Source organism: Pelobates fuscus, chromosome 1 (genome assembly GCF_036172605.1).
Source record: "Pelobates fuscus isolate aPelFus1 chromosome 1, aPelFus1.pri, whole genome shotgun sequence".
Lineage (NCBI taxonomy): Eukaryota > Metazoa > Chordata > Amphibia > Anura > Pelobatidae > Pelobates > Pelobates fuscus.
The window spans coordinates 80,315,806-80,342,516 of NC_086317.1; the positions used below are offsets into that span (position 1 = coordinate 80,315,806).

The window sequence follows — 26,711 nt, forward strand, 5'->3', positions numbered from 1 at the left end:
ATTGAAAGTCAGAGCCGTGAAGGAGCGGGTATGGCAAAGAGCTACTGATTAGCATAACATCAATATCCGTTATAAAACCAGAAAAAGGTGGGCATGGACGGTGAACTGATTTGGTGGCGCAATGGGCGACTTGACTGGTTTTGTCCCCCAGGCCTAAGGCTGCCAGCCCTCCCCTGGGGGTGATGCTGAGGGTGGTGAGGGGAGGTGATAGTGGGGGAGTGATGCTGAGGGAGGGGGGTAATGCTGAGGGTGTGAGAGGGGGTGATAGTGAGGAGGGGTGATGCTGAGGGTAGTGAGGGGGGGTGATAGTGAGGGTGGTAATGCTGCGGGGGGTGATGAGAGGGGGTGATAGTGGGGGGGGTGATAGTGAGGGGGTGATGCTGAGGGGGTAATGCTGAGGGTGGTGAGGAGGGATGATGCTGAGGGTGGTGGTGGGGTGATAGCGAAGGGGGGCTGATGCTGAGGGTGTGAGGAGGGGTAATAGTGAGGGGGTAAAAGTGAGGGGGGTAATAGTGAGTGGGTAATAGTGAGGGAGTAATAGTGAGGGGGTGATACTGAGGGTGGTGAGGGGGGTGATAGTGAGGGGAGTGGTGCTGAGGGTGGTGAGGGGGGGTGATGCTGAGGGGGTGAGAGGGGGTGATGCTGAGGGGGTGAGAGGGGGTGATGCTGAGGGTAGTGAGGGGGTATAAGTGAGGGAGGGTGATGCTGAGGGGGTGGGGGGTAATAGTGAGGGGGTGATGCTGAGGGTGGTAATAGTGAGGGGGTAATGCTGAGGGTAGTGAGGGGGTAGTGCTGAGGGCGGTGAGGGGGGCGATATTGAGGGGGGGTGATGCTGAGGATGGTGAGGGGGGTGATAGTGAGGGGGTAATAGTGAAGGGGGGTAATAGTGAGGGGGCTGATGCTGAGTGTGGTGATAGTGAAGGGGGGGGTAATAATGAAGGGGGGATGATGGTGAGGGTGTGAGGGGGGGTGATAGTGAAGGGGGGATGGTGGTGAGGGGGGTAATAGTGCCCTCCATCCCTCACTTACCTGATCTGTAGGCTGCCTCTGTGCTGCTCCCCTGCGGTTTCAGGCATGAGCAAGAGGCAGGGATAAGCTGTAGCTTCCTGCCTTTCTCCATTCACAGCGCCGGCGCCGGTATTGCAGTGTATTCTCACACACAAAAAAAAATAGCAGCACAAGCTGAAAAATCCAGGGGGGGTGGGGGGGTGGGGGGGGGGGGCAAGTGCCCCCTCTTGCCCCCCCTGCGGATGCCCATGGTTGAGGGCCCTGCTCAATGAGCTTACATGCTAGAGGGAGTGGGTTAAAGTGACACAAATGCCAGTTGCAAGAGAGGAATCAGTCGGGAGCTATTAACAGTTTAATTGATACGCTTTTCTGAAGAAGTGTGTTTTTAATGATTTTTTTGAAGGAGTGGAGACTGGGTGAGCATGTAACGGAGGAGGGAAGCGAGTTCCACAGGAACGGTGTAGCCCTCTAGAAGTCTTGAAGGCGAGAATCAGAGGTGGGAGTACGGACAGAAGATAGACGTAAGTCTTCAGCAGAGCGTAAGGGCCTAGACGGGACATACTTGTGTATTAGGGAGGATAGATAGGTTGGAGCAGCATTATGTAGAGATTTGAAAGCAAGAAACAGAATTTTAAATTGAGCCCTATATCTTACAGGTAGCCAATGTAGGGACTGACAGAAGGGTGAGGCATGGGCGAACAGGAAGATGAGCCTCGCCGCCGCATTCATTATGGACTGTAACGGTGCAAGCTGGGAGCACGTAAGACCACTGAGAAGCGGATTACAGGAGTCAAGGACCAACACGTTAGTTGCATCTGGCGTTAAGTAGGGTCGGATGCGTGCAATGTTTTTGAGATGGAAGCGTTAGGATTGACTAGGTACATTCTTTTCTGGTATTGTATCCTCCAATTAGCCATTGGGATTTCAGCGCATAACAATTCGAAGTTTAGCGAATAAACCCCTTTTATGTAAGCATTCTTGATAAAAAAAATACATAAATTATATATATATATGTGTGTAATTCCCTGCAATACACAGCATAATACAAATGTAGGCACACATTTATTTAAACATATGTCTTCTAAAGAACATTTGTAAACGAGTCCGGGAACAATGAAATAATTATATCAGGCTTGTTAATGGTGACAGGGAGCCAGGCCTATTAATGCAGCGACCTTCACTCTCCCACCCTCTCCTCACTGCGGCCACCAATCAGATGATCGCCTCCTTCCCCACCGGGCTCCCTTATAAGGTCCGCTCGCACGTGGCCACGCCCGTATTTGGTGTGGGGTTTTTTTTTCTCCTCCTCTGTGTGTGCATGACGCAAGAATTCTACGAGGCTCCTCCCCCTCCCAAGACCTGCCGCGCCTGCTTTCTGTTGCCAGGGGAGCTGTTGCCATAGGAGTTTTTTTTTTTGTCCGCGTGCGCAGGCGGAAGTTCCCGGATCAAGGAGCCGCCATCTTTCCCGGGCTGAGCTGAGAGAACAGAGAGGCTGAGCCGCTGGGAGACGTAGCGAACACAATCGGCTTCCATCCGCCCAGTAGATCATCTGTAATCCCCGCTAGCTACCGTCATGGAAGAGCGAGAGGACCTAGTGTACCAAGCCAAGCTGGCCGAGCAGGCAGAGAGATATGACGGTAGGGAGAAATCTGCCGCTATTCCATTTCTTCCATCCCCCCCTCACAGGTCGGCGGGCGGAGAGAATGGAGGCGAGACAAAATGGCGGAGGGGCTGGGAAGGCAGGGGAGGGTAGGACAAAGGAGACTGTGACCGAGCTCCGCACCGCGGGCCCCAGGGACAGGGCTCGGGGCTGGAGACGGCAGCCCGGGCTCGGCGGTGGAGGGGGGGCGGCGGGTGGGATTCCGCCTGCAGTGTCCGGGCGGGAGGGAGAGCGGGAGGCAGGAAGAGAGCTGAGTAAAATGGCGACCGCCGAGCAGGGCGAGCCCCGCGGGTGGAGGAGCATAGCGGCCGCTCGGCTCCCTCTCTCCCGGGACCGTGACCCCCGGAACCCCCACACCGGCTCCCACATGAGGGGCGGCTCCGGCTGTCTCGGGGTGCAGGCGGTTGTGCTGGGGGAGGGGCAGGTAGGGGTCCGCAGTGATGCAGCTCGGAGATAACGAGACCCATTATTACCTGGGGGAGGGAAGGGGGTCCCATTATTACCTGGGGGAGGGAAGGGGGTCCCATTATTACCTGGGGAGGGAAGGGGGTCTCATTATTACCTGGGGGAGGGAAGGGGGTCTCATTATTACCTGGGGGAGGGAAGGGGGTCTCATTATTACCTGGGGGAGGGAAGGGGGTCTCATTATTACCTGGGGGAGGGAAGGGGGTCTCATTATTACCTGGGTGCGGGGGAGGGAAGTGGGTCTCATTATTACCTGGGTGCGGGGGAGGGAAGTGGGTCTCATTTATTACCGGGGGATCCCATTATTACGTGGGGGGAAGGGGGTCTCATTATTACCAGCACCCCGTGTGTCCGCCATCACACTGGGAGTAATGGCCGTACCTCGGCCGGTAACTCTGGGTGACAGCGAGCACACCGCCCTCGGTACAGCCGGTCTCCCTGCAGGGGGCTCCCAGCTGCGCATTATTCCTTATATTGGGAGCCTGTACCGGGGGGCGCCCTGTGTGTGGGGGAGGGAGGAGAAGGAGGACTCCATGGCGCCCCCAGTCGGTGGTTGCCGGCGGTGTGTACTGATCCCATAGTAAAACTCCATGATGGCTATAATGGGGCGCTCCCAGCCTGGCTCGGGGATGGCAGCCCATGGTACTCCTCAAATGATCGAGGGTTCCCATCCTGTCTGGTTGCGCATCATGGGAGTTGTAGTTCTGTATACTCTGGCTGCCAAGATCAGCCATTTTTGGGGGCTCTTGGGTGTATTGGGGGGGGGACGAAGGCAGAGCCGGGAGCCCAAGGTTATCTGTGTCCGCCCAGCCTCCTGCTTTCATTCATTGGGAAGGGCGAGGGTGACACAGGGCGGTGATCGTGGGGTTTCAGGGATTATTACTAGAAACCCTTTCACTCGGCCGCCGGATGGTGGCCCCCGAATGTTGCTGGTCACGGTGATCTCATTGGGGACACGGGGAGTCACCCTACAATCACTCGGCACGGGGGGTGGGAATAGTGGGACGGGCTTCTCCGCCCAGGCCTAGCCTGAGGAGTGATGTGGCCCGGTCCCATTCATTGCACCCGGACCGGGCTGTGATCGGGCGGAGGGGAGCTCTGTGCGTGCAGACACGGCTCGGCACGAAGGGCGGCTCCCGGCTATAGGGTGGCAGCAGACCTTTAACCCACTCCGTGCCATACACCCACCTCTGTTACTGCAATGCTTTCTGCAGAATGTCATGAACAGATTACATGGCTCTATCTACTATAAGAAACGTAGTAAGGGGGATGGTGGGAGAGCCAGGGGCGGTTTCCTGATAACTGACACATCTCGGTACGACATTAGTGTGACTGCAAGTGGATTCATTGTTTACTGGAGAAGACGGGATTGCATTGGATATGCTGTAGAGTAGTTGATCAATTTTTAATCTTTTCATAGGAATAGCGTGATGAGTATACACTCCTGGGTACATTTGAAGGTATACATCTCATAGAAATGCTTTATTACACTGCTTCAATTGAAATTACACCAGCAGCAAAGGGAAATTAATCAATAGGCTGATTTTTATTTTTTGGTTCGTCATATATTCTGATTACCTGTGAAAACACAGGGCTTCAATCCAAGTGCATCCACCCATATTAACACTAAACTATTACTAATAACCTATTGTTTTTGAAATATTCAACATTGATCTGACCAGTATCTATTTTAGTTTTGTTCATTTTTTTTGCAATACTTTCATCCTTTTGTATTGCAATTAAACCTAAGGGCTTCCTTCTACTTTTACGTATTCTTCATTTTATATTCATTATACCAGAATTGGCTAAAAGATAATAGGACTGGCAAAGCATTGTAGGAGATGTATTACATCACCTGTGAATTGTTTGCCTTTCCCATCTATAGGAGTATGCCCTGAATAATACAATTGGCTACATACAAGAAGTGCATCATAAATTGTGGCAAGCACATATGTACCAGTATACATTTGTATTCTCCTCCTTTTTGGAAATATTTAAATTTTAACTTGTAATCTGTGTTTAAAAAAAAAAAAAAAACAATTTAGTTATTGACATGGTCAACATCTGCATTGGTGTATATTGGTAAATATCTCTTTAAATCTAGACTTCATTCTCGATCTCACAGGGATGGGGGGCTCTTTGTTAGTGTTGAGTTAGACAAATGACTTAGATGCTAGTCTTTTCTGAATGTTTTTAGTTGAGTTTGCAAACCCCACCCAAACATTTTACACATTTTTGTATAAGGAGCTATAAAATAAATTTTATGTAAAATAGAACCAATGTTTTTGGAGCACGATCACCTTTTTGTATATGCATATATATGGGTTATTCACCAAAACCCAGGAATAAAGTGTTGACAAGGAAACTACAAATTTTAAGACCACACAGTTGAGATGGAAAAATTCTCTATTCTGGCTTTAAACCTGCAATTACCTGGTAAGTTCCTGGCTTGGTAAATGGAAGACCATTAAACTCTTATGAAGGTGGGAAAATTATCACTTGGTTTTCTGTGTTCAGATTTATTGACATATGCAGTCACAGTTACCTCATCAAATTAATGTAGAGTGTAGGACTGGGAAAATAGATCGTTGTAAGATCCCATGTTTGCAAAGGTGCTATGCAAACAGTTTAAAAGCTGGGATCTTCAAGATTATTTCATATATTCTCTGTAAGTGGTGAGTTAGCTGTCTAAGCTGCTGTAATAAAGAGGTATGAAAAGGAGCCAGGCATCTGGATAAACTCCTAATCTGTCTCCAAATTAACTGCTAAATACTGCACTCCAGACTTCAAATTATTGACATCGATAAGACTTCCTAAAGATTACATAACACCAAAACCAATTCATGAAATATGTATTCCAAGTAATTACTTTACCATTTATTTTGAGGATCAAGTCACTGAAGGAAAAAAATATTTAATTGCATAAACTAGCTCATAGTAAGCTTATACAAAAAATTTAAATTACACCCATGTTTTAAGAAGTTTACAAGGGCTGATAATTCCTCCGAGGTTTTCCTGGAATCCTTGCAGTGTAAGATTTTCCAAAGAGCATGTTTTAGTCCAGAAAAGCGATGACAAAAAGGAGGTCTGACATAGGGTGGTTTGTCATCAGTCAGACCTCCCACACTAGAATTGTAATTTGTCTGACTTTTTACCAAAAATAAAAACATTGGACTTGCAATTTGTATTGCAGATCACCAATATTATATTCCTTAATTTACAATTTTGTATACGGTAAATTAAGTCGCCAAACAATCTAGAATATTGTTTTATTAATTGATACCACTCACCAAAAGTCTTTTTTTTTTGGTGTTTTTTTGTATGTAATGAGAGCATATGTGTCTTTAGCAGGTTAGGCAACCTTTGGCACGGTTTGCCATCGTTGCTGTAATAGCAGTTTGGGAGATGTAGTTCATAGCATCTGGAGTGCCTCATGTTTACCCCTGGTCTGCAGTATAAGAATTCATAAGTTACTATTGTGCATCTTGTGCATATTGTGCATCATCTGCTTACATCAACAAGGAATTTGGGAGATGTCCACTTTGGGTGCAGTAATTATGAGAGCATGTTTCCACAATACTCATAGTATTCCCAACTCTATCAATAAGCAGGCAGGCCTTGTGTTTCAGGCTTCATCCTGCATTTCTGCAGGCACCCTTGGCAATGGTGTGCACTCCTTTTAGACAGGTTTTTAAACCAATGCTTGAGGTCTAAAAGAACCACTGACCAAAAACCAATCATGAACTGTTTTGACAGGGTCATCAGCATGCTTCTGGTTTTAAAATGGCATTGTTGCTGAAAGGAACTTTCTACTAAAGGTAACTACTCTAAAACACTGCTTCACACTGTGTTCATTAGCTGAGAATTGTGGAAACGGAACGCCTTGGCTTTACTGTGCCCAAGAAGGACTTTTTCCCTAAAGTCCTACTTGATATATCTAGACCAGAGGTGCCCAAAAGGTAGATTCCCCCAAAAAATTTAAACTACATCTTCCATGTTGCTATATCATTCTAAAGGATCGCTAAAGGCATGCAAAGCAACATGGGAGTTGGTGCTCTACAACATCTGGGGATCTACCTTTTGGACACCACTGATCTAGACTATATACTGTAGTAAGTTTTAACTTTCTATAGTATATAGAATATATGTAAGCTGACTAATGACCTGAGGTATTTTCACTGACATGCCACTCATATGTACAGTCTCAACATGACAATAACTTATTCATTGATGCCATCTATTTCGGTTTACCACAGTAAATCCGCTGTCTGAATTGGGGCACTTGGGTAGTACTCTCCGCCACCAAACCCCAATTATTGAAGGGAAACTTTGTGAAGTTATATAATTATTATATATTATTATATATATCTATATCTCAAATCTAAAACTCTTGCACTCCAACTTAAAAGTTATTACCCGGTACAGTGTCACAGATATGATATAAATATGAACAAATACCAGCACTCCAGGCTTTCAAAGACTACTTGTTTATTGACTGTTAATCCAGGTCAAGTATATATACTTTTACAATTTTAAGACCACCACATGTTGCTGTTTTAACCCTAAGTGCTGGGATGTTCGAGGGGAGCCTTAAGTGGGTTACAGAATATTTCAGTGTCTTTTTGGCTTTATTTTTAGAAAGTGACTATCAATCACACGTAAAATAGTAATATCAATACAGATCGGTTTTATTGTCTAATCACAAACGCTGATAAATAAAAACAAAAAAGTGAAAAGGAGCTGTGATGTAAAACAATCACCATAAAATGTCACTTGCAGTATTAAAATTTATTGGCGAGGAAAGATCCACTTCTTCTGAACATTAATATTGCCATTTATATAGCGCCAACAGATTCCGTAGCGCTTTACAATATAACTTACAGGAATGATAGGTTGGAGAGGACTCTGCTCAAACAAGCTTACATTAGATTTTATTATCCACTGAACTGTGCTGAAAATAAGCTACACACAGCGTAGTGTTGTATGAAATTAGAAAAGGGAAAGGTGGTGTTGCACTCACAATTAAAGGGAGATTATAGTCACCGGAACTACAGCTTTATGTAGTACTTATGTCTATAGCATATCCCTGCATGTTTTTATTGTAAATACTGCCTTTTGTGAGGAGATGCTGATTGGTGCAGTATTGCATGCGCCATAGCCTCCCAATGCTTTCCTATAGGGAGGTATTATGAGCTCAAAGTTTTATTCAAATATTCCCTTTAAAGGGTATAGTAATGGATCCGGTATATTCTTCTCTTTCCATTTTAAGAATATATGAAAACAGAGCAAAATGTCTGAAGAATAACAACCATGCATATGGAAGGCAGGCAGCAGAAATCTGGACAGAAAATAATTAAAAAATATTAATAAAAAATCTCAATACTGGGATGTGAGAGTTGCACAGATGAAACATTGATTTGTTGTTACCTGTTGTCCTCACTTTATTTTTATGTACTGTGATTACAAAATGTGTCCTGTTTGTTTGATTGGTCAAACTTTCTAGTTTGATTTTGTTCTTCTCGAAATGTCTTTTTATAAAAAAAAAAACAATAAATATTTTGACTATGAAGGAAAGAAAAACTGGATAAAGAACTTCAGGGATCCGATCATTTTTAACATAGAGTCCATTGTAACATTGACAAATAGCACCTCCAATTGCACAATTTGTGACAGTACCCCTCCAATTGCACAATTTGTGACAGTGCCTCTTTAATACATCACATTTGAGGATGTCCAGCATCCGGTGAAATAAAGTCGGTAAGATCCTACAAGGCTGTCTTAGTTACTCTAAAATGGCAATGATTTCCATTGCGGGACTGAGTGATATGGGTACTGCACCCTTATTACTTCAATAAAATGAAGTGGTCTGGGTGCCTATATTGTCACTTTAAGGAAATGTGGGAGGGGTCATAAATCTTAACTTTGGCCTGCAGCTGCTGGTATATTCTCACCTAGCAACTCCTCCTGCCTTTGTGCTTTTAGAAAAATAATTCATGCAGTTTGACAGCCATAAAGTAGTGTATAAATTAATATAATTGTGTTTTGGAGTGTCACGTGAATCCTTAGTCATCCCTAAAAGTAAGCATTTTTCTAAATAAACACAAACTTAGCGGTGTAATAAAACGGCAACATGGCTCAAACATGGGAACGCTGAGGGTCTTTTATTTTTCTTCATATTTTATAGTGGGTTTAGTCTCGGTGAATTTATTTATACTGATGAATAATGCACCCTGGAAAAACAAATGTTTAGCTCTTGGTGTTGCGGTTCTCTAATATACTCTGCTAGCTAACTGAGCCATATGGAAACTGTAGGCCTTTGCATCTGGAGTGTGAAGGGTTAGTCATTGCCGTCCATAAGGTATCTGCATAATTATACCCAAGAAACAAATTTTACAAGTTCCTATTTAACTCCCCCCCTCTTTATCAAGAAATACCAGTAAATAAGAACCTGAAATAGTTAGTAAATATATACAGAGCATGACTGCCACAGAGGCAAACGAGGAACAAAACAAAGTTCCCAAAGTATAGGTGAACTATGACCACCCCCAAGAAGTGCTAAACATTTAAAAAAAAAAAAGGATAATGCCTAGAGGGTGGAGTGGTAAAAGGTAATGGCAAAGTAGAGCTAACAAGTATCCCAGTGGAGTAAGCATACTAAAGAAAACTTAACTAGGAGAAGATCCAAATTAAGACCCTGTGGAGAAAATAGATGTAATATTTTTAGGTAACATTCAGTACTTTAATTTATAGCAGCAGTCAAAGTTTCCATTCTGATCAGCTAATAGACTGTAGCATCTACCTGAGTGTGGTGCTCCTTTCTTGTATTTGTCTAAACCAAAGTCCTGTAAGCTTTATTTATCTTATTTATTTATATCTTTGTGAAGAGGCCCTCCCATTGGCGTCTAATCCTGGGACAGGACAATTTGTTGTTGTGCAAGTACATAACTTTCTCCCCACAACCTTGAAAATAAGTGGAGACAATGCCTTGACTAATTTTAGCTAACCTAGAAGGGTGACTATACCAGCGTGCTATTTTCCCTAATGTCATAGAGGATGTGATGTGTATTGTAGATGTCGGACCACAGATGCTCCACCTATTTGAAGGTGTAGACTGGTCTGGTTAAGATGTGGAAATTAAGTGATACTATAGCCACAATATAAGCCCTATTCACGGTTTAAAAAAAAGGCTAAATGGTTAAAAAATCCACTGTTTAATTAATTTTTATATATATATATATATATCTCACACACACCATTTGGTATATGATTCTTTGATTAAAACCCCCAATGCCCATGATTCATTTAATGAAACCGATGGCAAGCGCCCATGTTTTTTTTGAATGAAACAGATAGACGGGGGATCATGGGAGTTGTAGTTCAAAACATCTGGAGGGCGCATGTTGTGCAGGCCCGCTATAGAGGATCCAGGGGAGTCTTGCCTAGACCTTTAGATGAAGTTAGTGCCTGGAGTTTTTCTATAAGCTGCCAGGAGCTGCAACGTTGTCTATTTTGCATTTTGAATGAATCCTTTGTCTCCTAAGTTCCATTTAGTTATTTATTTACATACAAGTTGATCCATTACAAAAACGAAAATAAGATGTAGGGGGCTTAAAGGATCACTATAGGGTCAGGAACACAAACGTATTCCTGACACTATAGTGTTTAATCCACCATTTAGGTGGCTTGCCCCCCTAGAAAAGTTTGAAACTCTACTTATTTACAGTGCCGTGGGGTCTGCCCCCTTTGTGACATCATCAAAATGTCCCCTAGGGAAAGCATTGGATTGGCTAAAATCTGCATGGGGCGGGGCCAAATGCTGTTTTGGCCAATTAGGACCTCCTCATAGAGATGCATTGAATCAATGCATCTCTGAGGAAAATTCAGCGTCTCTATGCAGAGCGTGGGGACACTGAACGGAAGGGCTGCGTACTGTGCAGCACTGCCCCAGGAAGCCCCTCCAGTGGCCATCTAACGAGTGGCCACTTGGAGGTGTCCCTAGGGGCAATGTAAAGTGTTTACATGAAAATGCCTGCATATAATGATTATGCTCACCAGAACTACATTAAGCGGTAGTTGTTCTGGTGACTATAGTGTCCCTTTAAGGAAAGGAAAACTGGAAGATAGGATTAAAAAAAAAATTAAATCTTTACCTCCTCTCAAGAGTTGATGCTGTGATTTTGGATGATACAAAATAGCACCCACCCCTTTCTTTCCTAGTCTATAATACTTCTGTTGGAAAGTTTCCCAAAGCAAGGTGTAAGGTGACCTCTATCTATTCTTTTATTTGTCATGCAAGACACATTTTCCATTGGAATATATTTACAGCCGCTACATAGAAGGAAAATTATGTAGACCATTATTTCCTCTTGTGAAGAAGCATTTTAATGTTCTTAAAGGAACACTATAGTGTCAGGAACACATGGTTGAGACCTTCAGTCTTGCTGATCTCCGTCAAACCATTTCATAGGAACACATTGGGAGGCTATTGCGCATGTGTGGGGAAAACTCCACACTGCACCAGTCTGCATCTCCTCATAGAGATGTGTGGAGTTAATTCATCCCTATGGGGAACTTTAAGAGTAACAGTGCAGCACTGACACAGGAAGCCACATTAGAGGCGTTACTAGACAGTAGTGTGTATATTGAAAAGCCTGCAGGGACAGGCTATAGACACCAGAGCCACTACATTAAGCTGTAGTTGTTCTGGTGACTATAGTGTCCCTTTTAAGTGTTTTCCAACCCAAACTACCATCATTACTACTTATAGTAATAATTATGATGCGTTTCGAAACTATTGGTGTCAAAGAATATTGAATTGGTTAAAGTCGGAAGATTCTAATTTCTACTTGGGATGCTTTGAGCAAGTTTCACTTCCTTGTTCATCGAAAAGCTTTTTGTGAGTAAGCAGGTCATAAACCCTTTCAGCATCCTCATATTGACATAGACTGCTCAGCATTTATTTTTTTTATAAAACAGATTTCCAGGTATTTGAGAGGAGAGTGCAGAACTATTTTTTTTTTTTTTTTTTTTTTTTTTATATAAATACAACAGAAGGCTGGGCTGGGAACTATTTTGCAAATAACTCTTGCTGCTGACAATCACACAACATTGATTATATATTGTACAATTGATGCCTAGGTTTTTAAACCTTGAATTTCAAGTCTTGTCTGTCCTACTTTAAAGGGCCACTCCTTTCTCCATGTAGGCTTTTTGCAACTGTTTATCATGTCAGGGATGTGCAGCAGTGACATACATACATGAATTCAAACACACACACACACACCTATACCTTAAAGGAACACTATACGGTCAGGAACATAAACCTGTATTCCTGATCCCACATTGTAAAAACCAACATCTACCCCCCTTTACCCTCCTAAATATAGTAAAATCTTGTATTCAAGTCTGCTTCCTCTGCCCCTGAACTGCCGCGGTCTGCTGACATCAGAAGTGGTGGCCTGAGCCAATCACAAGTCTGTCCTATAGGAATGTCTGAGACTGTCGAGGTAGATCAGGGGCAGTGCCAGCACAAGTCAAACACAACCCTGGCCAATTGGCATCTCTTTATAGAGATGAATTTAATCAATGCATCTCTATGAGGAAAGTTCAGTATCTGCACACTAGGCAGCACTGCCCCAGGATGCACCTCTAGCAGCCATCTGAGGAGTGGCCAGTGAAGTTCTCACTAGGCTGTAATGTAAACACTGCATTTTCTCTGAAAAATCAGTGTTTACAGCAAAAAGCCTGAAGGTAATTATTCTACTTACCAGAACAAATACAGTAAGCTGTAGTTCTGGTGACTATAGTGTCCCTTGAATATATGAAAGTTAACTGAACATTAGTTTTAATGTGGTTCTGTAGTGTAAGGAATACGTTTTATTCTTTACAGCAAGCATGTCAAACTTGCGGGCCGCATGCGTCCCACAATGGATATATTTGCGTCCCACCTACTCTGGGGCAACTTTGTGTTGTGGCTGTGACCAGCTGCAAGACAGGAAAGCTATTTCCTGTCTGATTCTTGTCTTCCCTCCCACGGCCGATCGTGTTCTCCAGCAGGCCAGCCAATACCCTTCCCTCCTGCTCGCAGTGCTAGAGGAGCATCTGGCCTGCTTGAGTAGGGCTGCAACTGGAAGACAGGTGGCTCATCTTAAGGTAGGGTAAGAGGGGCTTGGGGGACCTTCCTGTGTAGTGTGCTAAATTGGGAAGGGGAGGCGCTGTATTTATTTGAGGGCGGAACAGAGCAGTGTATAAAATTAGAGTGGAGGGAGGGATTTGTGGGCAGTGTATTGGATTTATGTGCAGTTTATTAGATTGGGTCTGCATGGAGGCGCTGAACGCTCCCCATGGAGATGCTGATTGGCCCCACAGCTTTTTGCCTACCCATGCTTTCCTTTTTTTTTTTTTTTTATTCTTTATTTATTACAAGGTCAAACACCATATTTAATAGAAACAGTAACATATGCAAGCCAAAATGAACAGAATCATACACCAACATATATAGGAAGCACATAAAATTGTACGTCAAAAATCCTTTGTCAGCCACGTAGATAACGATTGCACGTTGGCCATGAAAGTCCATATAAAATTATGGTGCCCCACCTAATTTTAAGATATACGTAAAACTAAGAAATATGACTGACTGTAGCACACAAGTTATTCTGACAAAAAAATGTAAATTCACGGATTTGCATAACTCGCGTATCACTTGGTTACATCACCCATCTCCAGCCATGCGGACGAGTTCGCCTATTTGGATGGTTTGTCGAATCTAAGATAATCTCTAGGCGCTCGTAACTCACTACAATAAGGGCGAGGATGTTGCTGTTAGATTAGTAAAGAAGAAGGAGAAGCCAATCAGAGTTAAGAGACGATACGAAGAGAAAGTAGAAGTTATAGAGGAAGGCAGAAGCGGAAAAAATTCAAAGCAACGGGACCGGAGGGGGGGAGGAGGGAGGGTAAATGGGAGGGGATGCTGCAGGGATGTTCCCACAAATATGATGATATTTAGTGTACGTGATCGAAATGTTGCATAGTTACTTATGGCAACAAGTATTATGGCACCTATGGGGCCTGCTGTGTCCTGTAAGCCTCCCAGCGGGATCCTTAACCCCTTAAGGACCAAACTTCTGGAATAAAAGGGAATTATGACATGTCACACATGTCATGTGTCCTTAAGGGGTTAAAGTCCCACTAAAGGAGATTAGATTGAGTGAGTTAGTCGGTTCCAGAAAATTGTTATAGTGACAGGGGTACCCATGCTTTCCTATGGGAAAGCGTTGGATTGGCTGAGATCATCATGTTTCAAAGTGAAGAACACACTAATAGGACTTCAAAATCAACAAGATGACGTCATTCGTTTTTTACAGCTGTGCAACAGCATACATTCACCATTTCCGTCCCATTACCAAACTCTTCTTAATATGTCAAGGTAGTTGGGCTGATAAATTGGTTATATGCATGTCTTCTTAAAATTAGCTCTTTTGTTTAATTTGAAGCCCTATGTGCGTGAGGACGTCCAGTGTAAATCAACTTTTTTATACTGTACTTTTCTAAATAAACCTACGTTTTTATGAAAACTGAAGTTTTTTTTTTTGTGGGCCTCATCAACTTAAGTCTGGTTTATTTGGCCCGTGTTAGCCTTTGAGGTTGACATGCTTGCTTTACACTATAGTTCCTTAACATTAAAACACTAACTTTATCAAGATTCAACCTTATTGCAATACAGTGAGTGTTGCATTAGACTTATTTTGTCACTGCCGTTTGCACAAGTTGTGCAAAAATCTATACTAAAACCTAGTTCGTCTAAGGGCAAGCATTGAACATAAAATGCTTATACATGTTGCTCCACTTTTACGATTTTCCTTATTGATATTGATGTATATAATCCCACTGTGCTCTAATGTGTTATTGCTTATTTATAACTTGTATATTTTATTTTAGAAATGGTGGAGTCAATGAAGAAGGTGGCAGGAATGGATGTGGAATTGACGGTAGAAGAGAGAAACTTGCTTTCTGTTGCATATAAAAACGTAATTGGGGCTAGAAGAGCGTCCTGGAGAATAATCAGCAGCATTGAACAGAAAGAGGAGAACAAAGGCGGAGAAGATAAACTTAAAATGATCAAAGAATATCGACAAACGGTAAGGCTTTCTGTCTTGAGTTATTTTATTAAAATACAATTGCCTCTTCAGGGCCAGTGGCATGTTAGGCTGGTGACAATCACAAATAATGTGGCAAAAAGTTATCCTGGAACTAAAATAATTTAGTACGTGGTAACATTTAGGCCTACAGCTGCTGAGTACTAAATTTCTTATGAAGATCAAGCTTTTGCAAAGTGTTATGGGGATTGTAGTCCAGACAGTTAATGTGCCAGGTTAAGACACCGCAATTGCATTTTCCAACATTTTCATTAATTTTTTTTGAGCAAGTGAGCAGTCGTATCTGGTTTTCTTGCCAGTTAAGTTTCTTTATATGAAAACCAGCTGGTGATGATGTGAAATTTCTGATTTTGAAATTTAAAACTGGTGAGCTTGGGGAAATGGGTATAAATAATAGGGATCAGCTTTGTCCAGCCCTGTAAATAGCTGTCAATCATGAGACACTTTTATAACCGCACATTTTTTTTTGTTTTTTTAGAGTCAAATTATGTAACACATGGAATGTTGAACATGCTTATACAGTTCGAGCTACTGCTAGTTTACACGTTTTAAAATCAAGAGATAATCTAGTAGTGCTTTTTAGTAGTATGTGACATGTAGTTTAACAAAACTTAGTGAAGACAAGTGTATAGAACAAGCATATTGAAACTTTTATAATATATGCAGTATGACTCGTTGCTTACTATCTTGTTGGAGGGTGTCAAACTAGAGTTAATGCATCACTGGACATACTAATCCTAGGCCCTTGTTTCCAGTAGCTTTTTGGCCTAACATTTATAGATTTACCGACAAGTTGGGGTAAACCTGTGGGCGGTCCCATGTGGATCTGTGAGCTTAGTGCGCTTGTCAAAGACAGGTTGCGTCTTAGGGGTCATTTATATGTTAGTATCATAAAATATCTGGTCCTAGGATGCTAAGCATGCTAGGCTGATCTCCGACCCTCTGAATTTGTGTAACAGAAAAATTATACCAGTAGGCAACGTGGTAAGCGTAGCTACAGGTGGGAGTCCAGCAAGGAGAGTCCGTGTGGGCTGTTCAGGCTAGGTCCCATCAGCCCTTGGCTGAGAGTGGTGATGGTGGGACTGTCAGTAGGGGCCAGTTCAGCCTATACCTCTGCTGGGTAGGGCTGCAGCGTGGACAGGTAGGGTGGAGAAGTTGGCACCGTTCTGTAGAATCCACGTGTGGGGTCACGGCTGGCACCTCTCGCTCTCTGCTTTAGTCTGGTGTTTGTTATACCACCGCCATGCTGGAGTTCTTAGTGACAGGTTGCTTGCTGATTTGCCGTGAATCAGGCTGTCGGTAGCGTGTGGGTCAGGGCTGGACGGGACACTTTTTTACCTCCAGTTTGCGCCAAAAGTCTTGGAATATTCTCTCTAGCCTGGATTCATATCCCAGCTCGCCCATTGCTTCGCCGGGCGTCCACGTGGCTGGTGCTCCCCCTTCTGCCATGCGGCTAGTATGGTCACCTGTATATGGGTCGGGACCAACCCCATGCTGTGCTTGGTGGGGGGAGGTGGGAACGGGACCTCGTGTGGTCCTGTTGGTAGGATCGGCCGATTTTCCCCCGCTAGGCCGCAACCGCTACCATATGGCTCTTGTCGGTCGGCATCTCGGCTTTCCACACCGGGACACTCCAGCCGTTGTCTGCGACAGGTAGGTACCTCTTTGGGTCAGGTTGTGAGCGGCAGGAGTCACAGCAAGTCACTTGAAAGTATAGATTAGTAGGGAGCTCCTGCATGTTGCGACGCCCGCCATGCCGGTCAGGCCCTGCCCCCAAATGACAGAATTTTGCACCGTAAGTCTGCATGTAGCCTGCCCTCTCATACCAGAAAGAATTATCTTATCATAGGTATGCATACAAGTCTGACAGTGCTAAATGATCTGAACTACAAAGCAACCTGTATTAGGATAGGAATCCCAGTGAGGGATATAGTAAGGTTATTACTACCTGTTCTGTTTACAGCCAGGTTGTGAAATTAAAGGCCGCTCACTCAGTGCAGTTGGGGATGATTGTGTGAATACCTTTGCTAAGAAAGTCTTTATGGCATGAGGAGCGTAGCAGACTTCTGGTGCAGCATTCTGCAAAATATTTGTTGGGTTTTTAAATTCTTTATTTTTATTCGTGCAGATAGGTAACAGGAGGATGTACATTGCCACAACAGCTAGTGTATCCAGGTTAATAGTCACATATGAACACATGGCAACAAGAAAACATTGCACTTTTTTTTTTTCTGAGGTATACAGATAGACTGAATTCTTTCAGGGGCTTCATTTTAACAACGAAAGTAAGAACAACAAAAATAAAAATAACATAAGAGGGAACATTAGCTTGGCTCGTGATATGACAGGAGTAGGAACGTGACTGGTCACCTCCAGCTAGCTAATATGCATTGTAAAGGCTGTGTGTTTACGAACTTTAGTGAGCTGCACAGCCAGGAGACAGGCCAGATTAAGTAAGTGACGAAGAATTACGGTGAGCTGTAATCCTGGGAAGTACAGCTAGCTATATAGGTATATCTAGTACCCTTTGTGATATCGCAGGCTTGTGCTAGCCGTTGGTGGAGGAGGTAAAAGCCACGGGATTGCATTAGGTATATATAGGACTGTCATAAGCCCTAAATGCTAAGGAGTGAGATTTTCATTTGAATAACACATGCTTATTCACGATGTCAGTAAAGTAGCAGACAGGAGTTTTTTAGGAAGAGTAAAGAGCCTAAACTGACAGAGTGTATCGGTATGCCTTAGTAAAGTAGTTTGATTAGCACAGCGTATTTCAAAGAGATCTTGACAGGTGAGAGGAGTTAAGAACATATAGGTAAAAACAACAGTTTGAGCGTGATAGGGAACAGGTACTGGAGAGTTAAAGGAGAACAGGGAATATATCACGCTATATTAACTGACATTGTAAAGATAATAATTTTGCTACCGTCCACTTTGGCTTCTGAGTAAAGCTTTAAAAGTTCTGGAGCTAAAGCTTTAAAAATTGGCTGCTGTACCAAGGGGTCGCCTATATTGGTACCCTGCGCCAGTTTGGAGTGTGTGTCCATCGGTATGTACAAGGGAAGGTTTGCCAACCACTAGCCAGGGTATAATTCCGTTGGAGAGTGGCTGTCTGGGGTGAGTACTGAGTTGGGGGATTGTCCCGACAAGGTGAATGCCAGTCCCGGTATTTTCAGGTGGTAGGTGCGCCGGTCGGTCTTCTGGGGACAAATTCTTCAGCGCCTGCATTGCCCCAGTTCGGTGGGTTTGCAGTATTGTCCGCTGGTGCCGGTAGGTTCATCGAGTCCAACGGGATGTTCAGCTGCTCCAGGACTGTCGGTGCCTCCTGCATGCAGCGTACTGTGTGTGTAGTGTCGCCCTTGACGATCAGTAGGGTGTGAGCCGGACCCCAGCGGTACCTGATGCTTTGCGCTCGCAGGAGGGACGTCAGTCTTTGCAGGGACCTCCTCCAGGCCAGTGTTGATCCTGAGAGGTCGGCGTAGAAGGTTAAATTCATATCTTCGAAAAAGTATGATGCTTGATCCCTAATAACTGCTAGGACTGCAGTTTTGTCTTTATAGGACTGGAACTGCAGGATGACGTCTCTCATCGCTGGGGCCCTGGGGGGCTTGGGAATTCGGAAAATGCCTTCTATCTGCACCGCTTTGGCTACTCTCGGGGTTAATAGAGCCGTAAGGAGCCTCCTAGCGACATGGGGCAGTTCAGCCTCTGGTATGTTGTCGGAGATGCCCCTAATCTTAAGGTGCTTCAGGCGACGCTTGTCTTCAAGCCTAGCGAAACGCAGATCAGTCTGCCCAGCTATCAGTCTCAGCTCTTGTACCTCCTGTTGCAGCCTTTGTATTTGGCTGGATTGGGTGTGCACAGTGTTTTCTACTGTACCAACCCGCCCAGACAGGCCCTGCAGTGAGGTCTTGATCGAGGCGATATCCTCCGAGATTTTCCGGTGATGCTCCGCCATGAGATCTCTGATGGCCTCCATGCTCACCGGCGTGGAGGCTGAGGTGGGTGGCGGGGGTTGTGATCGGGCTGGCGGCGGCTGGGGCCAGTCTGGGGAGAATATACTTTCACCCTCATCCGACGTCTCCTCGTAGAAGTCGGAGCACCCGCCATGTGTAGACTCCATATTGGAGCGCGAGTTGCCATGTGCCTGCCGCCATAACTCCCCGATGTCCATGCCCTTCGTGGGCTTTTCTGGCTTTAGTTTTTTGTTTTTGCGCCCCATTAGGTTCGTTTGGATGCTGGGGTCTCTCTGTAGTGGGTTTGCCCCGTTTTAGAGAGTGTAGGTCGGGCTTTTCTCTAGCCGTGGCCCGGAGCTCAGCAGACATGCGACCGTTCTCTCATTTGTTGGGTTTTTGTACGCAATTCACAAACATTGTTAATGAGGCCAATTCCTATCAAATGCACTAAAATAATATTGGTCCCTTCAATAGCGCAGATTGCCTCCTCTCCAATAGTCCAATCCAATGCTCCTCATGAGTGCACCCAAGCTTCCCCATAGGAAGCATTAAATCCATGTTTAGCTATGGGGCATCCGTGTCACGTAAAAGTTTTACTGTCAGTGCCTCAGAAGCTTTTATAGTGGTGGATTTAACCTTCCATTGCGTGGTTCAAACTAAATGACTACTGCACCTAGACCACTTCATTGAAGTGGCCTGGGTAACTTAAGTGGTTCTTCAAACTCTTATTCCAACCCTGGGACAGACTCCTCACTACTGCCAGATCTGCTTTCTGTGAGCTGAAGCTTGATGATCTACCCAATCAATTGCTACTCCTGTAGGAGCAAGGCAGACTTATGGCATTTGCACGGCAGTTGCTGCAATCCACTGTTCCAACACTTCACTATGGATAGCATTGATTCAAATAGATTTGCTGCGTTCAGTGTCCTCATACAATGCATAATGTCAAATAATATGGAGGAGGATTTGGCTTTTTTATCGGTCTGGTTGACACTAGAGGCATGGTTTTGGACAAATAAAAAAACATTACTGTTTCTCAGACAAAAGGGACTTTTATGCACCAAACACAGTACATTAAAAGAATACTCCAAGCACCATCGCAATGGAGCCGTTTTGAAACTTTGATTTGTAACATGCAGTCTGCCAAGCACTGCTACCTACCTCCACTACAGAGGTGGGTGGAGAGTAGCATCCAGCAGACTTAAGGTAAGAAGTCAAACTTAAATTGGAGGGGGGTGTCAGGGCATTCTGACACAGTTGCCATTGCAGCATGCTGGATTGGTTACATAGCGTGGTCTGTTCCTTTAATATTCAGAATCTGGTGCTTGGTGTTTTATTATGTACTTTTTGACCTGTTGAAACCAGGAGACATATTTCAACTCTTAGTGAGCAATCCTTTAAAATGTGTGCAATGCTTTGACATGATTCAGTTGATCTTTGAACTCTTCAGCAAGCAATGATGGTCTTTGCAGTCATCTTATTTCTTGCTGTTAAAAATAATGGTTTTATATAAGCTGGAAGTGCCAAAGCCTACTTTTTAAATTCCCTAATACTGACCAGGCAGATGTACAAACAAGGTGTAAGAGCAAGCATGTAAAGCCTGAAGAAATGAGTATACATGTTGTGCAATTGTGACAGACGTTTCTCCGTTGTAAACAAGATTTTAAGGGACACTCCAGGCACCAAAACAAATTCATCTAAATGCAGCATTCTTGCCTCCAGTGGCTGTGTCCACTCTTCCAGGCAGCATCTGGATTCTGGAATTACACTTTCTGGAGACGTGGAGCGCTGCAGGGTGTGTCACCCGACTCCCAATAAGCACCTGCCCAGCCAGCTGGAGGTAAGTGCCCCATTTGGATGTAGTTGTTTTGGGTCCTGGAGTGCCGTTAATAGTAAAACAAAAAAGGCTCTCGGTTCAATCACAATTGATTCAATGTTTTCATATGGGGGCGGAGGGGGCCCTAATACGACCAAAAGTCCGGTAAGATCCTAATGTAAAATATTGCAGGTTCTCAGTCTTAGTGCTGCAATGTAAAACATTTAAATCTTTAAGTGTGACTGCACCCAGACCACTTCAATAAACTATTCTCTCTTTAAATTCAAACCCAGTCAAGAGATGTACAGAGACAAAGCAGAGACTTTGTCTCTGTATTTCTACTCCACTTAACTTTCTCAGGACATCCCGCCGCTCCCCCCCCTTCCCCTTTTTTTTTTTTTTTTTTTTAAATAGTGGAAGCTGCTTGAGCACCAATGACTTCACACTGTCCATTTTGCTTATCGATTTAGATAATCTGGTTCATTCTTCTTTGCAAAGCTCTCGTTGCGGTCTATATTTTAGGGCTGATATTCGATTAGATTTTAATTTGGTCAAAGTCAGGATTTTGTGTTGGGTGGCCCATATTTTGTTAAACTATACCTTATAGACTTACTACGCTCTGTCTCCTGTACACTTTGTTTATGCAGTACGGAAATAATTTATCTTGGATTCCAATATAGGAATCTTGCTTATCCTTGCAAACTTCTATTGTAAACCTTTTTGAACACTCTTATAACATTTTTATATGCTTAAACAGGAACACTGTAACGTTAAGGATACATATCTGTATTTCTAATGCTACAGCTCTGTGATGCCCATTGCCAACTATTTAGATATTTTGTTTTTTGGACTCTTTTCTCAGCCTCCTCCATAGATAGGAGCATTGGGGAACATAGGCGCATGTGCGACAGTCGCGCAATGTGCCTACAATGATTCCATAGAGATTGTGCATGGTGTTGCAGTGTAAGATTCCTGGTTCTCATACCCAGAGGACTTTGAGGCATAACTTGAAGCCACGCTCCAAAGTCTTCTATTGAGTGAGGTAAAGAGTCTTGAGGGGTAGGACATGGGGCTGGACTTCAGGCATTATAATAACTTCAGTAAGGTGAAGTTAAAGGGACACTATAGGCACCAAAGCAACTTTAGCTTAATGAAGCAGTTTTGGTTTATAGATCATGCCCCTGCAGTCTCACTGCTCAATTCTCTGCCATTTAGGAGTTAAATCACTTTTGTTTATGAACCCTAGTCACACCTCCCTGTGTGTGACTTGCACAGCCTCCCTAAACACTTCCTGTAAAGAGTCATCTACAATTCATCCTTCCTTTATTGCAAGTTCTGTTTCATTTAGATTTTCTTATTCCCTGCTATGTAAATTGCTTGCTAGACCCTGCAAGAGCCCCCTGTATGTCATTAAAGTTTAATTTACAGAGAAAGAGATACAATTGTTTAAGATAAACTACATCTTATTGAAAGTGAAACCAGTTTCCCCCCCCCCCCCCCCCCCCATGCAGACTGTCAAGTAGAGCCAGGGGAGGTGTGACAAGGGCTGCATAAACAGAAACAAATTGATTTAACTCCTAAATGGTGGTGGATTGAGCAGTGAAATCAGAGGCATGATCTATACACAACTGCTTCATTACGCTAAAGTTGTTTAGGTGACTAGTTTTCCTTTAATACATTGTACAGGTTGTCTAGTCATTGCCCATCATAGCAACCCGGATAAATGGCAAGTAAACCGTTAACAGTGATGCCGAGCCTGCCCGCAGCATCCTCCTCTAGCACCCTCTTTCGTTACTGGTGCGTCATCTTTTATGAGCCAATATTCATTCTGTACTTGTACATGCGTGAGATAAAAACACAGTGTACGGAGGATGTCACTTGGTTTTGGCTTGATAAAATGGTTTGGTTTTGGGTTTTTTATTTTTTTGCTCATGTAGGAAAGATACTTGACAAAGTAGTAGAGGGGTGACATGTTAAGTCTGCTGTAATAAAACCTGCCATGGAATCTTAATGCAGACACAATAAGGTCAATTTGCTTGTTCCTATGTATGTTTACAGTTTAGGAAGAGCTCGACCATTTTTGACTGCCTATTTTGAGCTGGTGTTTTCCATTTTCCATTATTGCATAGTGACAGCTATTTTCTATAAATGGGTTATTAGGGCAGTTGACTTTATAAAGTGTTTATAAAGGGCTTTAGGCAGTAATTAGACATAACACCTTGAATTTATCGGCCTGCTTGTAGGCAGTGATATGGAGAGATCAAAAGATGATTTCCTTTGAAAAGCCCATATAAACTACACCGCATCAAAAACACTTTGAAGCAATTCTGCTCCTGAAATAGATGCAATATTCCATGGCACTCCCACCTAGACTTTGTGTCGGGAGCTTGTCATATGAAGCAGGAGCATTGAGACAACCTTCTCGCTTGTTGGCCACTAAGGACAAACTGCAGACCTTCTTGTAACTCTCAAACACCCTTGTGCCATTGACAGTTGAACAGCTGTAAATGAATGGAGTTTGTCTGAATGCCCATCTGTGTGTAGATATTTGCATCGTTATGAGTTTCCAATTGGGTACTCTGGTGTTTTGGTGTTTTTGAATGTGTTTAGGGGGAATTTCTAAATATGCATTTTTATTGAAAATTGTCTGGCTTATACTGGCTTAGGTTTGGGGCGAAAGTGGCAAATCTTTTTAAGAACGGACTTGGGATCAGAAGTTTGAACGATCTGTTTATGGTTAGAATTGAAATGTTTAATTGGAAATATGCTGTGGAAGTCTATTTTTATTTTGCTAGATTTTCGTGGTATACAGTTTTCAATCTATTTTTGTTTGGTTTTGGAGTTGGTTGAGGTTTAATGTTTATGGGTTAGCATTAAATGTTATTGCTTTGGAACATATTAATTGTGTGTATAAAAACAAATGACAAACAAGTTTGCTTCTGTTGAGCAGTTCCAATATAACAAATTGCATAACAATGAAAAGAGAAACTAGGGTTAGAAGTAAATGGCGCATATAAGTGCGTTGTATGCAGTGACCCAAGAATGAAAAATGTAGTCTGTATTTGGCATTGCATTGTGTCTTAACGGCAATAATGAACAACCAGATCCATTCTAAATGATAGTGCATAGAACTTGCAATGGCCGGCCAAAGCTAGGTTGAGATATATACCAATGCTTCCCTAATAGCTGAGGGTACGACAGGATTAGCATGGTAAGGTACTCCAGGCCCCATAACTTGAGTTGAAGGTGTTAATGAGTTAAACTGCCTGTTTAAAGAGTCATTAAAGGCACCCAGACCATTTCATCCCTGTGAAGTGATCTGGGTGCAGTGCCCCGGTTTTAACTTTTTTTTTTTTTTTTTTTTTTTTTTTTTTTTTTAACTGCGGTTTTCATAGCCTGGTTAAACAGACCTCTAGTTGTTTTCCTGACCGCTTCTAGTGGGGCTTCTATTCTAATAAGTTAGACTGTTATTCAATCAATTCTTCATAGAGAGTTTGATTGGCACAGCATATAGATTTGCCACACATGCACACTTACCTCCTAAACTGATCACAGCCGCGGGGCAACTATGGCGACACATTTTACTCGTGTAATAAATATATACTTGTTGTAAAATAACATGGTCAGGTAAGTCAAGGTATCTGCATGTAGACACCAACACACACATTCACAAAGATTTGTGCCCCCTCCTTTTTATTTTACCTCTCATGCCAGGGGGCATGGAGGCTCTCAATGTCCACTGCTTGCTGCAGTAACTGAGTGCCCTGTTGTCATGAGACACTTGCCACTCTAAGCTGGGAGGGGAGTACCACCCTCTCCCACTCGGCAACAGTTTTTAGGGCATTGCCACCATAAGTGATGAAAGGAAACTGTGTGACCACAAAGACACAAAGTAAATTCTGTTTTGTGTTTAAACATTTAAAATAACGAAGGTTGTGTATCGAGAATTTACATTGTAAAACATTGCTCTTTTACCCAAGTTAGACACATTCCTTGGGTATGCGTTGTGCACGCATGGAGAGACTAGAAGCCTATGATAGGCAATTTCTCCCTGAAGAGACTGTTGGTCTCTTCTAAAGGAAAAAGGTATGGGCTTGCAAAGGCTGCAGCTCTTTGTAAGATCTTTTAAGCTATACCCCCTAATGAACGCATGGATGTATTATGACTTTTTTTTTGCCCATTTGGGCAGTAGTGTCTCTTATAATATAGATTGGGCTGTGGATGTTTAAAAAAAGACCCCACTAAATTCCAAGATATCGGATCATAAAATTTCAAGTCCTGCACTACTAGCCAAGCTTCAAAATGTACTTGTCACTGGGAAAACCTGCATTAACATCACTTTGTTTCATGTCATTGTATGCAGGAATGTAAAGGTGTTTTCTGCATAACCTCTTCGTCGGAGGCAATTGTAAAAGTTATGAAACAAAACCTGGAGTTTGAGCTATATGTCTGTGCAACCATAATTTACTGATTTCATATTAAAGGAGCACTAGTGGCTGTCAGACGAGTGGCCACTCGAGGTGTTCCTAGGCTGTAATGTAAACACTGCCTTTTCTCTGATTTAATCTGTAGCTGTTTTGGTGACTGTATTGCCCCTTTAAGTCCATCCAGTTATTTTATATAAAAATTTAGTTCAGGAGAAATAAGGTTTTCATTTGACCTCAGATAGATAGATATCTCCATTTAATATGAAAAGAATCTAGAGTGAGCAATTAGGAATTTTCTTCAAAGCTCTGCATGGTATTTAAACTGTAATTGTCCTAATACAGTTGGCTTTACTGCAATAAAATGCACATCTTTGTGTTCAGCGATGTCTCATTAGTACAATAGTACCCCCTATGTGCAAGCTTTATGGGGTTTTGGGAAGTTACATGGTTAAATATAGGGCTTGCAAATTCTCTTAAATTTCTACCTGAGTGGCCAGTTCCCCCACAATATAATTGATAAAATCACATAATTTATGTAAAAAATGATACATAAATATACACACAGGATTGGGGGGTGGGGGGGGGGGAGAGAGAGAGTATATATCGGTCATGTGACCACATGACTGGCTGCGGTGGGGGGGGGGGGAGTTTGTATATAAATCTATATCATTTTTCTTTCTTTGATCTAGTGATGTCTCCTACTGTGTGCTTTAGGGCAAGGATGGGCCTCATAACTGATGCCAGAGGACATCTGCATTAAATTGAGGTTTGCGCTACGTACAGTTGACTCGCTTATGACCAAGTACTGTACAAGCAGGGAGGTAAACTCCCAGCCTGGTTTTAAATGGATACTAGAGTTGCCAAAGTAACTAGCTTAATGAAGCCGTTTGCATGTACTGATTATGCATCTGAAGTCTCATGGCTTAATTCTCTACTATTTAACAGTTAAATCACTTGGTTTCCATGTAGCCCTAGCCACCCCCCCCCCCCCATCTGACTCTCAGCCTGTATGAAAAAATGCTTTAGTTTTCAATCATTTGTTAACTTACCTTAGTTATTCTCCTGCTCTGTAAAGTGAGTTTTATTTTTTTATAATTCTTTATTTTTGCTGTGCGTATTGTTACACACATGCTTGTCATGCCCCAAAAGCAGGTAACAAGCAGGAGAGCTTACAAAGCATGTGAACACATTGAGGACATTTGATAAGACTTGCACATTTAG

At 43.2% G+C, this 26,711-nt stretch overlaps 1 protein-coding gene across 2 annotated transcripts in view; it reads left to right on the forward strand.

Annotated features, from left to right (window-relative positions):
- The first annotated feature begins 2,423 nt into the window (after positions 1 to 2,423).
- Positions 2,424 to 26,711, forward strand: part of YWHAE (tyrosine 3-monooxygenase/tryptophan 5-monooxygenase activation protein epsilon) — a 40,356-nt gene continuing 16,068 nt past the window's right edge. The window contains exons 1-2 of one of the 2 annotated variants that reach the window (XM_063449914.1): positions 2,424 to 2,645; positions 15,074 to 15,273. In XM_063449914.1, coding sequence (XP_063305984.1) covers positions 2,582 to 2,645; positions 15,074 to 15,273 — 264 coding nt within the window. In that variant the 5' untranslated portion in view covers positions 2,424 to 2,581. The remainder of the gene's footprint in view (positions 2,646 to 15,073; positions 15,274 to 26,711) is intronic. The other variant, XM_063449913.1, reaches the window with a different exon arrangement.